Below are 19,126 nucleotides of genomic sequence, written 5' to 3'. Positions count from 1 at the left end.
CGCTGTAGTTCCGCGGAGGGGGCTTTTTGATATTTTTGAGATGTTTTTCGTACCATGACTTGGGCTTGCTCATTCTAGAAACCATGAACGTAAACCGGGGTGTTTGTTTCAAGAGTATTGGCGAGCCAATGCTGCTCTTTCTTCTACACGTTCGTGTTGAGTATAGCGTCATTCTAAAGTGACTAAAACCATGTTCACTGCATTGTATACATACGTTTGTGGTTTGAGTTCATTTTATTTATTTATTTAATCGTATGGCTTGGGCCCCCCGTCGGGCAGACTGTTCGCCGGGTGCCGGTCTTTCAATTTGACGCCACTTCGATGACCCGCAGTCGATGGGGATGATAGGATGATGATGAAGACAACACAACACCCAGTCCCTGGGCGGAGAAAATTCCTCGGCCCTGCCGGGGATCCAACCAGGACCCAGAGGATCGACAATCTGTCACGCTGACCATTCGGCTACTGGGGGCGGACGTGGTTTGACTAATATTCGGAAACAGTGTCGCATTATCCCACTAAATGACCCAGTCTTGATGTCATAGAAACATGCGGGAGTATTCGGAACAGCGAGTGAAAAGTAGCAATTAGAATTCCCGCAAATTGGCAGCTCTGCTGAATCTAGTCACTCCGCGTCCGTAACTGAGTTGTCAGGGCAGCTGATTGCCATTTGGAAGACCCGAGTCCGATTCCTGGTACTAATAACAAGGGAACCTCCCCATCGCAGCCCCCTCAGATTTAGTTATAAGTTGGCACAGTAGATAGACCTTGAAAAACTGAACCCACATCAATCGAGAAAACGAGAAGAAGTTGTGTGGAACTATGAAAAAAAATAAGCAAAATATACAAACTGAGTAGTCCATGCACAAGATAGGCAACATCAAGGATAGTGTGAACTGAGGAGCGCCGTGGTCTCGTAATTGGCGTGAGCAGCTGCGGAACGAGAGGTCCTTGGTTCAAGTCTCCCCTCGTGTGAAAAGTTTACTTTCTTTATTTTCGCAAAGTTATGATCTGTACGTTCGTTCATTGACGTCTCTGTTCACTGTAATAAGTTTAGTGTCTGTGTTTTGCGACCGCACCGCAAAACCGTGCGATTAGTAGACGAAAGGACGAGCCTCTCCAATGGGAACCGAAAACATTGGATCGCAAGGTCATAGATCAACCGATTCCTCCACAGGAAAACACGTCTGATATATTCTGTACGACACCGGTGACAGCATGTGCGTCATATGACAGGAATATGTTGTCGATCCACCTAACTTGTACACTTGGCGAATGGGTAAAAAGAGTCTTCCACCTTGCCCAATTTAGGTTTTCTTGTGGATGTGATAATCACTCCCAAAAAAGTGATGAAAACATAAGAGTTTTTCACATAAACTGCAACAAATGAAAGCAACAGTTTCACAGTCGCACAGTTTTCCCTGTGCTCTGTCAAAACATCTGTTTTTAACGTTTTCAAATTTTCCCGTAAACACAGACGTCAATGAACGAACGGACATATCATAGCTTTGCGAAAATAAAGAAAGTAAACTTTTCACTCGAGGGAAGACTTGAAGTAAGGACCGCTCGTTCGGCAGCTGCTCACGCTAATCACGGGACCACAGCGCTCCTGAGCTCACATTCTCCTTGATGTTGCCTACCTTGCGCACGGACTACTCAGTTTGTATATTTTGCTTATTTTTTCATAGTTCCACACAACTTCTTCCCGTTTTCCCGATTGATCTGTGTTCAGTTTTTCAAGGCCTATCCACTGTTCCAACTTATAACTAAATCTGAGGTGGTTGCGATGGGGAGTTCCCTTGTAAGTATTCTTTCCGTAGTGAGACGAATGGAACGGGGTGCACTCAGCCTCCTGAAGCCAGTTAGGGAGTTACTTGGCCGAGTGGTAGCGGCTACAGGTCACGTAAACTAACGACTGCGGGTGTAGTGGTGCCCTGACGCTCCACGCCGCGTTCAGTGCCGCTAGTGGATGAGTATGACACGGCGGGATGTGGATACAGATGGGCCAACCAAGGCGTATGGTCGGAGTTTACGTTTAGTTTACGTGTACTAGATCTGATAATCGATGGGAGATCAGGAGAGACGTGCCTTCCTCGCCGATTGGGGCTGTTATTAAGAGCAGAGGCTGTGTTGCACGGTTTTGCCGTTTTGTCCAATGGAGGTGACTAACACTTTGTCCAGAGTGCTTAGCTATTATGTAGCGTTAGTGCTGAGCAGCAGACTGCTTCGGCTGCGACTGCGCCGCTAGTTCGCCGCTTGGCAGCCAGAGCGGGTAGTGGCGAGTGATGTGTGATCTCAGTCTTTCCCCCGGACGGCGAAGAACGGCGGCAGCTACGTCCTGGCGGTGGACGGCGGCCGCGAGCGGATCCTCTCCGTGTGGCAGTGGCAATGGGGACACCTGCTCGGCAAAGTCGCCGTAAGTACCGACGTGCGCTGCCCGCTTACTGCTCCAAGTGTCTCGTGTTGCACTCTTTTGATGACATTCGCTACCTCGTTCCACACTGTGGGCTCCACTGACAGCGGCCACCACGGTCACAGGTGTCAGAAGCAGCACTCCAGTTCCTTCCACTCTGAATGTAGCTTAATTTGTGTTTATCAATGTGAACGAACTGCAGAAGTTCTTTGGTATTTATTTATCGTGTTAACCGATTTTCACGTTCCAGAATGAAATTTTCACTGTGCAGCGGTGTGTGCGCTGATTTTGTAACTTCCTGGAAGATTAAAACTGTGTGCCGGCCCGAGACTCGAACTCGGGACCTTTGCCTTTCGCGGGCAAGTGCTCTACCAACTGACCTACCCAAGCACGACTCACGACCCGTCCTCACAGCTTCAATTCCGCGCACACTCCGCAGCAGAGTGAAAATCTCATTCTGGAAACATCCCCCAGGCTGTGAATAAGCCATGTCTCCACAATATCCTTTCTTCCAGAAGTGCTAGTCCTTCAAGTTTCGCAGGAGAACTCCTGTGAAGTTTGGAAGGTAGGAGACGAGGCACTGGAAGAATTGAAGCTATGAGGACGGATCGTGAGTCGTGCTTGGGTAGCTCAGTTGGTAGAGCACTTGCTCACGGAACGAAATGGTCCCGAGTTCGAGTCTCCGTCCGGTACACAGTTTTAATCTGATAGGAGGTATCGATTTTAACCTTGTTAGATCGGCGTAGGTTTTAACCTCGTTAGATCGTCGTAAGACAAGAGCTAACCATTTACGGTGAGGGAAAACAACTGACAAGAATGTCAGAGTGAGGTTGGAAATCTGCCGTTGTGGAGCTACTGCGATAAAACGGCAGCCATTCAGCGATAACCGTGCGGAAGTATACGCTTGGCCTTAGACATTCCTGATGCTTGAGAGCCCAGTAACTAACTGCATTAACTGAAAATAATGTTCTCAGCTGAATTCTCTGAACTAGATTAAATTTTAATTCTTGTCCCCGGTGATGCGTTAGATGTCAATTTTCTGTGATGTTTACTAGATAAAGCTTGACTAGTAAATCTGCTACGCTAAAATTATAGTAATACCAATAATTTGGTTAAATAATAAGCTGCACTGTCAATCTGTGCACCAAACATGTTCGGTTACCAGACAAACTTCTGCGTGCTCTTCGCATATATTTCTGTAGTTTTATACTCGTTGCTCTACAATGGTGATCTTCCTATCTGTGTTTATTTGAATTTTTTTCTGGATTTTACGTCCCCTACACTGATCTGATCTGACCTAATTGTGACGTTGTACTTCCGCATCCTGTAGTCGACAATAAAGATAGCTTGCCTTGAACTTCCGTTAATTTTCTATTTCTTAATTGCTATTTTAAGTGTCATTTGCACGCTAGAAGCCATTTTCACAATTACTGTTATTATTATTATTATTATTATTATTATTATTATTATTATTATAGTCCACAATACATTCCCAAATTTCTTTCCTTCTTTTATGACTCCACATTAAGGCTAGTCATGTTCAAATTTCGCCGAACAATGTGAATGGTCCCTCGCAGTTCCACCCTTTATACTAAATCAAAAAATTACGGTCAGGTGAGACCGCGCTCAGTGAGGATGTAGCCCCTGGACGTCCTTACAGAAGGGTTGCATCACCCTGGGGGTGGGAGGGGGGAGGGTTGTGTCATCGGTCTTAAGGATTATCAAGAACGTCGTCCTGTTGCACATCACACTGCGAACTCTTCATTTTCGACCACGAAATGTGTGGAAATGAAGTTCCCAAAGGAAGCGGTGGTTTCATTCTCGCCCTTTGTAACATCTCCTGAGGCTTTTTCGTATCGCTTATGTTTGTTTACATGTCCGATTGAAGCGTCTCCGAGCCCGAGGTTTACATCGTAGGGCGACAACAGCTGCATCATTACACAGGAAGGTGGTAGACACGTTCGAGCCAAATTTCGAATTTCTTTCTTGCAATGGGAGAAAATGATAAAGTTTCAGAGAAGTGGAATTTTAATTCTCTTATGTTGTGCAGTTTAATGTACAACCACGAACCCTACATCACATTATACTACGTAACTAGTCCTAAGCTTTAACTGAATATAAAGAGATCGAAGAAAAAAAGCAGAGGGAGAATAATAAAATTTGAATGAGAGTGGGATGTGGAACAGAGGAAAATTAAAATACCTGATTCTCTTCTAAAATATGTTTCTGTACTTAGAGACATTCATCCTTGTGCTTTTCCTGTTCAAAATCTATCAGTTTATCGGAATGTTTAGTATGCACCATGCCTTGTTAGCAGGATCTGGTAGTTTGGTGAAGTCTCGTCGCGCTAGTATACTAAAGGACACCTAGCGTCACCGGAAGTGCCGGTGAATATTTTGTCTCTAAGAAAAAAGTTGTTCACAATGAAGTGATCAGCCACCCCTAGACGTTTGAGGCTAAGACTTTGAAACTCCCTGTGTATCCCGTCTAACGCTCCTTTCAGCACCAAGCGAATTTCGACTCATCTGTACCTTCTCTGTCTTACACGCTATTTAATCCGAGTACTTCGTTCTTGGTCTTCCACTCTTATTGTTTCCTCTTGTCTCTTGTACATATTGCATATTACCCGTCTTTCCCTGTAGCTTATCCATATTTTTTTCAGAATTTCGAACATCTTGCACCATATGACATTATCGAACGCTTTTTCTAGATCGACAGAATCTACCAACGTGTCTTTTTTTCAGTCTTCCTTCATTATCAGTCGTAATATCAGAACTGCCTCTCTCGTGCCTTTACCCTTCCTAAAGTCTATCTGATCGTCATCTACGGAGATATGTGTACATAAATTCTGAAAAATGCAACTCGTGGGAAATTGAAAAAAAGTATAGGAATCATATTAAATTGTGCCTCAGAACATTGTAGTAGCATAGTCTTCACTGCGCTGCATTTCTTCATCTTCCTCTTCGCGTTCCTTTCAGCACTCCATGTTTCTATGATGACTTGAAGAGCGAATGTTTTAGCTTCCAACACCCGTAGTCTGTTTCAGGCAAGCAACTGATCTTCCATACCAGAGCCACATTTTATTGCCAATTTTGTCAATATTTCAAATGATACTATGGCTCCATCACTGAAACATGTATCACTGCACACAAAAGACATATCTACACCAACCAGAGCAAAACTAAACAAAAATTAAAATGATTATTTACAGATACTAGAAATCAGCAGTGATAACATTACACAATATATCCCAAACAGATCCATTTGAAATAATACTTTTCCAGTTAAACATGGCGCTCCGCCGGCCGCGATGGTCTCGCGGTTCTAGACGCGCAGTCCGGAACCGTGCGACTGCTACGGTCGCAGGTTCGAATCCTGCCTCGGGCATGGATGTGTGTGATGTCCTTAGGTTAGTTAGGTTTAAGTAGTTCTAAGTTCTAGGGGACTGATAACCACAGCAGTTGAGTCCCATAGTGCTCAGAGCCATTTGAACCATTTGAACCATGGCGCTCCAGTGAGCACCAGTGACGTCACAGCCGGCAGCTAGAGTATAAATGGTGTATCAGCAGCCCCTCAGCTGTCATGCTACCTGACAGTAGCCAGTGACGACACCGACAGAATTTCCTAACGAGAGTGTACAGAATAGTGGTAAGACTATTACGAAAATTTCAATCAAACACAGTGCTACACGTTGGTGGGTAGCGTGTGAATGTATCCAGAACTAAAACGCCCATCTGTTGCTGTCGCAGCCATGTTGTGTGCACAGATAAACGTGAACCAACAACGTCGCCCTCTTCCATAGTCGACAGTCAATCACTTCGTCATTTTGATCGAGGTATAGACCTCACACCTTCTACAGACTTCAGTAACTCTGACGGTACGTCAGCGACTACTGCAGATTAATTTGAGCTTAGATCATTTCGTACTCTGTCGAATTCTGGTCCCATTACTGGATGACTTCCACATTATCTTCCTCCTTCACTTCTGTCACCCAATGGGAGACTTCCTCTTCCTTGGACTGTGTAAGATGCATCAGGACAGAACTGAACAGAAATCTTCTGTGTTTTATCTCCCTATTACCTTTAGTTAAGCTGTGTAAACAAATATTTTGCACTAGCTAAAAACGACTCCGCTTCGCTTGGTCTTAGTTTTCAATTTGTTTTCTCAACTGGAAAAAAATGTGAATTAATAATCTCATTTGTACAGCATCTAACTTACTCAGAGTGCATTCTTATAAACTACATACATTTGGTGTGTTGCTTTCGGTGCAATGATGAGTATGATTTGTGGTTGTCCAACACACGAACACACTTCTTTTAAATTCACTCCGCAACACTAGAATTCCTGCCCTTGCGCTTTATAGATCGTAATCTAATCTTACTGGAAACTAGAGTCTTTCAAAGCTGAATGCTAGTCGATTGAAGTGCGTGGAATTCGTAGTTTTCTAGTCGGTTTAATATTTCCGTTTCTCTGATGTGGTTAAGAAGCTTTTTTGCAAGGGTATATCGGAAATGTGGAGGGAATTTAGAGATTCTGTTAGGAAGTTCACGCTTTCGTTCTGATTCAACATTGTATCAACGCATTTAATTTTTTTGTTTTCCCCTGGTATCATATTACGTATTCGCCGACTTGTTTGTTGAAGTAAGTGATTTTCAGTTGCTAAAATTGTTCGTTCCACAACTGTTCTTTGTTTATACAATTTCTCTCTACGAAATGATACATTTTCGACGTTTTTCCTGTTTCTTTAAGTTGCATAACTCATCGCTTAAGAAGATTTTGCTGGAGTGCAGATCATTGTGATATGTAACATTTCCAAGTTGTATTCAATAACATTCGAGAACAGTCGAGAACGATCAGCAATACTTGTCAGCGCTTGAGAATATTTGTGAAAGCCCGAGAACGTTATGGAGCATTTCTCCTTGGAAAATACATTGATCGGAAAAGACAGATGAAGGTCTACTGGCTTTCCTCAATTGCTTGCATCGACCTTGGTCCAAAATAGCAAGACTGTCTGAGTGGATATTATTTAGCTCCACGAACGTTGGTTTCATTTTTTACCCGGTTCCCTTTACGAGCCAAAATTCCACAATAAGCTGAATTTAGAACAAGATACCGTGAACATTCGTGACCAGGGAGAATCATATGTCGGAATGTAGTATTGCAAGCCGAAGCAAGGGTCCGATTTCGGGTTCCACTCCGTCTCGTAGATTTACCTGGTCCAAAATGTTCGTATGACCTAATGGTATGCTAAACAGTAGGAAAAAATCATTTAAAACTAGTGCAAAGTATCCAAAAGGAGAGCTAAAGATTAACATTTTCATGAAGAACAATACGTCAAACAAGTTGTTTCAAAAAAAACTAAGTTTAATAAAAACGACATGGCGTATTATTGGTTTCCGAGGCTATTTCTGACACACATAAGTGAGGTTCGTGCTCTCCATTTACTGCAGAAATCTTAATTAACCACCAACAAAGAAAACAGGATTAAGTTTACTAATGTAATCACTTAATAGACACAAATTAAGTGATATTCACAAGAGCCTAACTGTACTACACTCCTGGAAATTGAAATAAGAACGCCGTGAATTCATTGTCCCAGGAAGGGGAAACTTTATTGACACATTCCTGGGGTCAGATACATCACATGATCACACTGACAGAACCACAGGCACATAGACACAGGCAACAGAGCATGCACAATGTCGGCACTAGTACAGTGTATATCCACCTTTCGCAGCAATGCAGGCTGCTATTCTCCCATGGAGACGATCGTAGAGATGCTGGATGTAGTCCTGTGGAACGGCTTGCCATGCCATTTCCACCTGGCGCCTCAGTTGGACCAGCGTTCGTGCTGGACGTGCAGACCGCGTGAGACGACGCTTCATCCACTCCCAAACATGCTCAATGGGGGACAGATCCGGAGATCTTGCTGGCCAGGGTAGTTGACTTACACCTTCTAGAGCACGTTGGGTGGCACGGGATACATGCGGACGTGCATTGTCCTGTTGGAACAGCAAGTTCCCTTGCCGGTCTAGGAATGGTAGAACGATGGGTTCGATGACGGTTTGGATGTACCGTGCACTATTCAGTGTCCCCTCGACGATCACCAGAGGTGTACGGCCAGTGTAGGAGATCGCTCCCCACACCATGATGCCGGGTGTTGGCCCTGTGTGCCTCGGTCGTATGCAGTCCTGATTGTGGCGCTCACCTGCACGGCGCCAAACACGCATACGACCATCATTGGCACCAAGGCAGAAGCGACTCTCATCGCTGAAGACGACACGTCTCCATTCGTCCCTCCATTCACGCCTGTCGCGACACCACTGGAGGCGGGCTGCACGATGTTGGGGCGTGAGCGGAAGACGGCCTAACGGTGTGCCGGACCGTAGCCCAGCTTCATGGAGACGGTTGCGAATGGTCCTCGCCGATACCCCAGGAGCAACAGTGTCCCTAATTCGCTGGGAAGTGGCGGTGCGGTCCCCTACGGCACTGCGTAGGATCTTACGGTCTTGGCGTGCATCCGTGCGTCGCTGCGGTCCGGTCCCAGGTCGACGGACACGTGCACCTTCCGCCGACCACTGGCGACAACATCGATGTACTGTGGAGACCTCACGCCCCACGTTTTGAGCAATTCGGTGGTACGGCCACCCGGCCTCACGCATGCCCACTATACGCCCTCGCTCAAAGTCCGTCAACTGCACATACGGTTCACGTCCACGCTGTCGCGACATGCTACCAGTGTTAAAGACTGCGATGGAGCTCCGTATGCCACGGCAAACTGGCTGACACTGACGGCGGCGGTGCACAAATGCTGCGCAGCTAGCGCCATTCGACGGCCAACACCGCGGTTCCTGGTGTGTCCGCTGTGCCGTGCGTGTGATCATTGCTTGTACAGCCCTCTCGCAGTGTCCGGAGCAAGTATGGTGGGTCTGACACACCGGTGTGAATGTGTTCTTTTTTCCATTTCCAGGAGTGTATATACAGAAAATAATGGTAGAAAACTTGATCTACACTCCTGGAAATGGAAAAAAGAACACATTGACACCGGTGTGTCAGACCCACCATACTTGCTCCGGACACTGCGAGAGGGCTGTACAAGCAATGATCACACGCACGGCACAGCGGACACACCAGGAACCGCGGTGTTAGCCGTCGAATGGCGCTAGCTGCGCAGCATTTGTGCACCGCCGCCGTCAGTGTCAGCCAGTTTGCCGTGGCATACGGAGCTCCATCGCAGTCTTTAACACTGGTAGCATGCCGCGACAGCGGGGACGTGAACCGTATGTGCAGTTGACGGACTTTGAGCGAGGGCGTATAGTGGGCATGCGGGAGGCTGGGTGGCCGTACCACCGAATTGCTCAAAACGTGGGGCGTGAGGTCTCCACAGTACATCGATGTTGTCGCCAGTGGTCGGCGGAAGGTGCACGTGCCCGTCGACCTGGGACCGGAACGCAGCGACGCACGGATGCACGCCAAGACCGTAGGATCCTACGCAGTGCCGTAGGGAACCGCACCGCCACTTCCCAGCAAATTAGGGACACTGTTGCTCCTGGGGTATCGGCGAGGACCATTCGCAACCGTCTCCATGAAGCTGGGCTACGGTCCCGCACACCGTTAGGCCGTCTTCCGCTCACGCCCCAACATCGTGCAGCCCGCCTCCAGTGGTGTCACGACAGGCGTGAATGGAGGGACGAATGGAGACGTGTCGTCTTCAGCGATGAGAGTCGCTTCTGCCTTGGTGCCAATGATGGTCGTATGCGTGTTTGGCGCCGTGCAGGTGAGCGCCACAATCAGGACTGCATACGACCGAGGCATACAGGGCCAACACCCGGCATCATGGTGTGGGGAGCGATCTCCTACACTGGCCGTACACCTCTGATGATCGTCGAGGGGACACTGAATAGTGCACGGTACATCCAAACCGTCATCGAACCCATCGTTCTACCATTCCTAGACCGGCAAGGGAACTTGCTATTCCAACAGGACAATGCACATCCGCATGTATCCCGTGTCACCCAACGTGCTCTAGAAGGTGTAAGTCAACTACCCTGGCCAGCAAGATCTCCGGATCTGTCCCCCATTGAGCATGTTTGGGACTGGATGAAGCGTCGTCTCACGCGGTCTGCACGTCCATCACGAACGCTGGTCCAACTGAGGCGCCAGGTGGAAATGGCATGGCAAGCCGTTCCACAGGACTACATCCAGCATCTCTACGATCGTCTCCATGGGAGAATAGCAGCCTGCATTGCTGCGAAAGGTGGATATACATTGTACTAGTGCCGACATTGTGCATGCTCTGTTGCCTGTGTCTATGTGCCTGTGGTTCTGTCAGTGTGATCATGTGATGTATCTGACCCCAGGAATGTGTCAATAAAGTTTCCCCTTCCTGGGACAATGCATTCACGGTGTTCTTATTTCAATTTCCAGGAGTGTATTAGAACTCAGAGATTCGGATACTTTAAAAGTTTATTTTTCCCTAAACAAACGAATACTTAATAGTACCATCATTACATAACATCTGATATTTATAAAAATTATTGCTTTAGAAAAGGCATCTATGTTTAATAAATAATGTAACATCCTTGTGTTTTCCCTGAGGTACTAACACCTGTGTATATGTAGAAAGGTAGCACCTTCACGTTTTCATATACTTTGACTTATTTTGAACTATGTTTACAAATGTGCTGTTGGACGAAAAGTGTACAGATGTTCATAGATGTGTCTACTCGTAGAGTACTTCAAAACCACGTAACCACTACTGGAACAGTAACTAATTTTTCTATGTTGTCTTAGCTTTTAAAACTTGTATCCGCAATGTGCCACTTTGTAGTTATATAAGAGGCTGTAAAACGAAAACGAGCATTAAGTAAGGTGATTATTATTCCAAAAGTAATAGCCATAACTATTAACACATTTTGTCTCCCATTAGAAGATACTGTCAATGAATTCATAGAAAAATGTTTGCGGTTGCCTACGGAACCATGACTGTAGCCAGGAGTGCTCCACTTCTTTCTTCAAAAATGTGGAATTCGCATGGGGAGAGTGGGACTGTATGAATGGTGTGTAAAAGTTTCGCAGAGCAACTTCTACAGTGTATTCAAAACCACCTTCGCAAAGTGTGAGGCATTTTGTTGGCAGGTAGTTTAGACTACACTGCGGAAGTTTCCCTGCGAAACCCTTACACATCTCCAAGCGCTAATAGAAAGCACTGATGCTCGAATCGTTATAGGCTCTGAAAACTGGCTAAACCCGGATATGAGCTCAGCCGAAATTTTTGCGAAGAACCTAACAGTGTCCCGAAAAGATTTGCTAAACACGGTTGGCGGTGGCGTGTTTGTAGCTGTCACAAGTAGCTTAACTTGTCGCGAAATTGAAGTAGATATTTCCTTTGAGTTAGTATGGGCAGAGGTCATTGTTGGCAACCGGATTAAAATAATAATTGGGGCCTTCTACTGACCTCCCAGTTCAGATGATACAGTTGCTGAAAAGTTCAAAGAAAAATTGAGTTTGATTTCCAACACGTACCCGACTCATACGATAATAGTTGGTGGTGACTTTAATTCACCCACGATATGTTGGCGAAAATACATGTTTAATTCCGGAGGTACGGATAAAATATCATCCGAAATAGTGCTAAACGCATACTCTGAAAATTATTTCGAGCAGTTAGTTCATGAGCCCACGCGAATAGTAAACGGTTGTGAAAACACACTTGACCTGTTAGCAACAAATAATCCTGAGTTAACAACGAGCATAAAAACCGATATAGGGATTAGTGAAAACAGGGTTGCCGTAGCGAGATTGAATGTTGTAATCCCCAAATCCTCGAAAAATAAGCGAAAACTATATTTATTCAAAAAAGCAGATAAAAATTCACTTGACGCCTTCCCGAGAGACAATCTCCAGTCATTCCAATAATATAAGTGTAGACCAGATGTGGCTTAAATTCAAAGAAATAGTATCGGCAGCAATCGAGAGATTTATACCAAATAAATTAACAAACGACGGAGCTGATCCTCCTTGGTACACAAAACTGGTTAGAACACTGTCTTCTCTCACTGCAGGATAAATGTATTAACAGTTATGACAGTTACTTTTGAAATAATAATCTGCTTGTTTACTTTTTTCAGCAGTGTCGTTTTCATTTCACTACCTGTGTAGTTTTAACAGGACCAGCATTAACTTTGATTAGAAAACTTCTGTATACTGATCAAACACCGTAAGATGAGCCCTCAGGGCTTGAAATACCTCGCGCACTCAAATAAAATCACAAGTTGTGACAGAAGGCATTGTATCGTATACGAAAGTAATACAGTCACGGAGGCAACACTGACAGTAATGGATGAAATTAAATAATTCTTTGTGTTTACAACACTGAAAGAACTCAATCGCGTAGTCTGTTTGGTTGCTGATATGTTACACAAGGCTTGTTACTGTGTTCAGACGCTACAAGACGACCTGACGGGAGCGGTGTTCCACCCGCTGGACGACAACCTGCTGATCACCCACGGCAAGGGCCACCTCACCTTCTGGACGCGCCGCAAGGATGGTTTCTTCGAACGGACGGACATCATCAAACCGGTAACACAATTTCCGTGCTCCTTATTCACATACGCTCATGACCAAATGAATAACAGACACGTATCTTGTAGCGAATAGCACCTCTTTCTCCGCTTCTATATCTACACTGTGCAAACCATTGTGAAGAACGTACCAGAGGGTGCCTACCACAATAGTACATATAACGATTTTTCCTCGTTCCATTCGCGTAATCAGTGAACAAAAAAAATGACTCCTTTTCTTCGCGATATCCGGGAGCGATACGTAGCTGGATGTGGTATATTTCTGGATTCCTCAATTCATACTACACTACTGGCCATTAAAATTGTTACACCACGAAGGTGAATTGCTACAGACTCAACGACGAACCTGGGTGCACGAATGGCAAAACGTCATTTTTTCGGATGAATCCAGGTTCCGTTTAGAGCATAATGATGATCGCATCCGTGTTTGGCGACATCGCGGTGAACGCACATTGGAAGCGTGCATTCGCCATCGCCATACTGACGTATCACCCGACGTGGTGGTATGGAGTGCCACTGGTTACGCGTCTCGGTCACCTCTTGTTTGCATTGATGGCACTTTGAACAGTGGACGCTACATTTCACATGTCTTACGACTCGTGGCTCTACCCTTCATTCGATTCCTGCGAAACCCTACATTTCAGCAGGATGATGTGCGACCTCATGTTTCAGGTCCTGTACGCCCCTCTGGATACAGAAAATGTTGACTGCTGCCCTGGCCAGTACATTCCCCAGATCTCTCACCAATTGAAAACGTCTGGTCAATGGTGGCCCAGCAACTGGCTCGTCACAATACGCCAGTCACTACTCTTGATGAACTGTGGTATCGTGTTGAAGCTGCAAGGAGAGCTTGTACCTGCACACCTCATCCAATCTCTGTTTGACTCAATGCCCAGGCGTATCAAGGCCGTTTTTACGGCCAGAGGTGGTTGTTCTGGGTACTGATTTCTCAGGATCTACGCACCCAAATTGCGTGAAAATGTAATCACATGTCAGTTCTAGTATAATATATTTGTGCAATGAATACCCGTTTATCATATGCATTTTTTCTTGCTGTAGCAATTTTAATGGCCAGTAGTGTAGTTCATGGAACTTTGTAAGTGGTTATCGCAAGATAAATGTCTATCTTCAAGCATTTTCCAGTTCCCGCTTCACAGCATTTGCGTGGCGTTCTGCTATGAGTCTAACAAACCTGCTGTCGTTGGTGCCACCCTTCTTTGTACACGTTCAGTACCCTGTGTACGTCCTGTATGGAACGGATCCCTGGCTGGTTGGAATGGAGGCGATCATTCTGTTTGATATACCTCGTCTTAATCTCGTAAAATGTCCTAAGATTCTACGATACGTAGATGTCAGTGATACTGGATGGTAGCTTTCTGTATCACTTCTGTTGGTCTTCTTCTAGACGGGTGTGACTTTTGCTTTCTTCCAACCGCAGGCCCGAAGGCTCTACAGTATGCAGAGTGTTCCAATGCAAACATACACTTTTTTAAACGGAACAATGCCTAGTGAAACTATGGCAAATTAGACTGTCAAAAGTAAGTTTTTTGCAGGATTCTAGTGTGAGTCGTTTATGAGATATCATATTTGGAAAAGTTTCTACGCCGACATTTGTAAAATACCTGTGGTATCACACACTAAAGAAGAAGACAAGTGCTTACATCAGCCATGTCGATTTTGACCAGTAACGAGACAACGGACCATCACAGTTTGTGTACAAAATGTCCATAGATAGCGGCATTGTTTCATTTAAAAACGTTCATGTTTGAAAAAGAAAACTTTTTATGTGTTATTACAATCTGTTTATTGGTTAACTACACGAGCCCCTAACTACCAATATAAAATAATATTTGTATATATATTTGGAGCACGGAAAAAAGTTTAATTATGCAACCCCACAAAAATTTTTGTAGAGACTGTTTTACATTAAATGTATCTCAAGACACAGGTTCGTGTCGCCCACTATATAATCTCCTCTTACATTAGCCTCACTTTTCCCACGAATATTAAGGGAATGATGTTAACTACAACGACTCAACGATATCAAAATCAATGACAGAAATGAAATACGAACTTCATAAAATAGACTACAAATATCACCTGGTTTATTAGTCATGTCCTCACAATACAATAATAATAACAATAATAATAAATCTATTGCTAGCATTTTGCCCACACAAATTTGAAACATGACTCTTGCATCCACATTCTGTTCATGAAAGGAAATCCTATTCGTCTCCTTGCTCTTGTCTTCATGTTCCGGTGACCTCTGATGCTACGCCGTCAGCTGAATTAATGTCTTCTGCAGGTTATTTGACTGAAGAAAAAAGATATCGAGTGTTAACAAGCAGAATTACGAAGATCTAAACTTCTGAATTAAACGGAAGATTTCCTTCGTCAGAGAGGAACACGATAGTACTAATTGCTCTTGAATGTGTATTGGTATTATTCTAAACGCAAACTGGGAATAAAGTGATATTAGGAACGTTCTACATTATATACAAGGCGATCATAATTTCTTGGTGCAATACACTTTACAGAACTTCTTTCATTATACGTCATACAGTCCTCATAAGTGGTTTACTAGTGTCCAACATTGTCGATATTTGGGTATACTGGTATAGAGTGTTTTATACAGTGGCCTTAATATCGAAAACTTGTAACTGATGTCCCAGCTGGAGATGTTACAGCATAAATGTTACATGCATATGTGCTCTGTGCAACCACCTAGTGTTATGACAAAGTGGACCATATACTCGAATTTCTTTAGTACTTCACAGCTGAGATAAACAAAGGTTTTTGAGCAAGCCTTATTCGCAAATCGATTTGTATTTGTGTACATAGTTATTACTCGTCACATTTTTATGTGTTGATATATTGAAGCTGGAAGGGGTGTTTTTAAAAAGGGCTATGTATATTTTCGGAAGCTATAGTGAAAACGTCTACAGGGATATGTCGGCTGTTAAAATTTAGAGAAAACAGTCTAATTGATAATGCTTTCTTCATTTAACTGTTACTTTCATTTCCTTTTGGATACTATTACAATTTCGGCTGTGTAACCACTCTCAATTGATTTACTGATTTCCTTTTGAAATAAGTTACGTTGCAAGCCGTAGCACATGTGAAGAACAAAATATTCGTCATTTGACCACACAGGGATTGTCATACAATAGCATACATATGGTGAAAGCATTTTCATCAAGACTGTTCTTCATTACTGTGGCTCCTGATATTAGGAAAATAATGTAGAGGAAATTTTTAACGAAAATAGTCATGGGAAGTAAACGCCACGACTGGATAGTAGTGTTAAAAGTTCACGGTCTAAAATTTAAGGGCTTGATCAGCATCACGGCAGCAAGCATCCCAAACACTCATTAAGCAAGTGTTGTCATACCAAAAACTAGAAAATAGCTCTCGGTGTAGAATTCAAAAACAAGTATTCCGAAAGATATTGCTATCCTTGCTGTGGTTTTTGTTTCTTTTCAGCCTTCGAGAACGAACATTACCAGCATTCAGTTCGAGCAAGACGGCGATGTAGTAACTGCAGATGGAGATGGATTCATCACCATCTACTCTGTGGACAGTGACGGCGCTTATTTCGTCAGGATGGAATTTGAGGTTTGCTTCTTACTGTTCAGAAATAACTTTTCTCCTGTAGATACTAATATGCTGCGGTTGTCAGAGTTTTCCATCATGTACATTACGCTGCATGTAGTCACCATATAATGCAGCAAGTAGTGGCTTTCGCGGAGGAGGTATTTGCCTTGAAATGATGCGGTTCCTTACAAAAATCATGTCACGTGCCGCTACGTATTATAATTTTTCTTGACTTCTTTTTCAAGTAGATACTAATTTACCTATATTCACGTTGTTACAGCTTTCTTTTGTTTTTCTGTATACCCTGAAACGATGCGAGTGCAGCCGAAGATCAATTATAGGCCTAAGCATCTGCGTATCAGATTCGTCTATTACGTGGTTTCATAAGGAACAGTGGCAATAAAATTTCAGGGCTTTATAACATGGGGTCGATTTAGTGTCGCTGTGGAGCGTTTTATCCAGTCCACCACGAGTCGTAGACCAACTTGTAACTCCTACTCCTCCTGTTCCAGTTAAACTCTTTAAAAAAAAAAAAATATGAGTCCTACTTCAGTTACTGAGAAATTGTTATTTTCCTCTGTCTTCACCATCAAAACGTCTTCTCACTAGTGACCAATAACACTTTTAGCGTGCGCAACATTCTCATGACAAATTCTCTTAAGTTAACTATGTCATCATTAGGAAGGTAAAATGTACATGACACACAAAAGAGGGTACACAGGAAAACGATAGATTGATTTCAATTTTACATCCTATATTCACATCACTAAGAGTCATGACGTTTTCTTTCTCTCACTGTTATCGTCAAAGGTACTTCAGTTTTCTAGGAGAAGTTACTTCGCTGCAAGAATAATAATACAATAAAACAAAATAAATACAGTTCTCCATCTAGAATTTATTTACAGTTACAAACTAAGGTAATTGTTATACAATCTTAGCAGTTTACAGGAAAAACAGAAATCGTTGTTTTGAATATATTTCATCACGTTTTTTCCTCTCATCTGTCGTGAACTGAATAAGTTTTAGACCTCGTTTCTTTTCTCATAGTAGCGAGAGAAGGAAGGCTACTGACAATTTTTCAGCAGTGAAAGATTGTGTAGCGCTTCAAAAGAGAGCAATACTCCTTTGCGAAAGGAAAGACTCGTGGTTGCCAGCACTGCCATTAATTGCCATACAAGCGAGTAGGGCTCTATGAGACCTGTAGACGCATCAACCACAGGAATTCTCAAAAATCCCCATCAACTCGCAGAGTGTTCCAAAGTTCTTTTTCGGGAAATAAATTTAAATAATAAGTCATTCTTTAAAATCTCCATATTATCAAATAACCTTCAGACATAAGTATATCGATATGATAATCTTGCAACGCATTTACAAACATCACTGAGGTTCATTAAAATCGTAATGTTCGTTCGTACTTAATTATCACTTCCGTGTTTTCTTTCAGTTTCAAACAGTCTTAGGCTCTTTTTCTAAGTTGTCATTCGCTAGGATCTAAAATTGATATCCCTAGACATTTATGGTTGCTGAGAGAATATTCCTTGTTGTCGTATAGAACAAAATAATGAAGATTCTTCGGCTCTTGTTTATGGCAGTCAATTGACGAGTAATTTATAGAGGTTGTGAAACTCGTTCCTGCTAAATAATTTGCTCGTGGGAATACAATTATAGCGTATTTAATGCTCATTTTTAAGTTTAAAAGAAAAGAACGAAAATTATATTGCATTCCTCACCTTTGTCAAAATACGCCCTCCCCCATCGCGGTAAATCATGCGGTAATAAACTGTTTTTCTCTTATCATAACTTCTCTATTTTCAGGCTCACACGAAAGGGATCAGTTCGCTGATTATGCTTTCTGAAGGCACTTTGCTGTCCGGAGGAGAGAAAGACCGCAAAATCATAGCCTGGGACTCGCTGCAAAATTACAAGAAAATCACAGAAAGCAAGGTACTCTTACACTTCACCATTTGTGGTATGATGAAATGACTCTTGATTGATATTGAAATCTAGTTAACGAGGAAAATAGCACTTCTGTACATCACAAACATGAAAATCTTCTATAACACAATCTTACGTAATGCTACAGTCACGATGAAAAATATTCTATACATGAAACACTGTCCAAAACCCTACAAGAAGTGGTAGCTTTTTATAAATATTTGTATGTTGTTAACGCTTCAGACTAATATTTCATTACCTATATGTAACATAACTGCAGCCAGTAATGGTTGTTGTTGTTGTTGTTGTTGTTGTCATCGTCTTCATTCTAAAGACTAGTTTGATGCAGCTCTCCATGCTAGTCTCATTTGTGCCACTCCCTCTAGCTCTGCTTAGCTACTACAATCTGCATACATTTGAATCTGCTTGCCGCACTGAAGCCTTTATCTCCCTCTACGATTTTTACCCTACAAACTTTTATCCCGCACCAAACTGACAATTCCCTAATACCTCAGGATCCGTTCAATCAGTCGATTTCTTGTTTTAATTTGGCCTTGATATAAAATTCTATTTTCCTCAGTTAGATTCAGTACCTCCT

At 43.3% G+C, this 19,126-nt stretch overlaps 1 protein-coding gene across 1 annotated transcript in view; it reads left to right on the top strand.

Moving 5' to 3' along the window:
• LOC126354637 (echinoderm microtubule-associated protein-like CG42247) overlaps nucleotides 1-19,126 on the top strand; it is a 287,858-nt gene that overhangs the window by 182,071 nt on the left and 86,661 nt on the right. Inside the window, exons 7-10 of the mRNA XM_050004406.1 lie at nucleotides 2,321-2,416; nucleotides 12,857-12,994; nucleotides 16,483-16,614; nucleotides 18,409-18,537. Coding sequence (XP_049860363.1) covers nucleotides 2,321-2,416; nucleotides 12,857-12,994; nucleotides 16,483-16,614; nucleotides 18,409-18,537 — 495 coding nt within the window. The remainder of the gene's footprint in view (nucleotides 1-2,320; nucleotides 2,417-12,856; nucleotides 12,995-16,482; nucleotides 16,615-18,408; nucleotides 18,538-19,126) is intronic.

This window comes from Schistocerca gregaria, chromosome 3, assembly GCF_023897955.1.
Source record: "Schistocerca gregaria isolate iqSchGreg1 chromosome 3, iqSchGreg1.2, whole genome shotgun sequence".
Lineage (NCBI taxonomy): Eukaryota > Metazoa > Arthropoda > Insecta > Orthoptera > Acrididae > Schistocerca > Schistocerca gregaria.
This window is presented reverse-complemented; position numbering and strand designations above follow the sequence as displayed.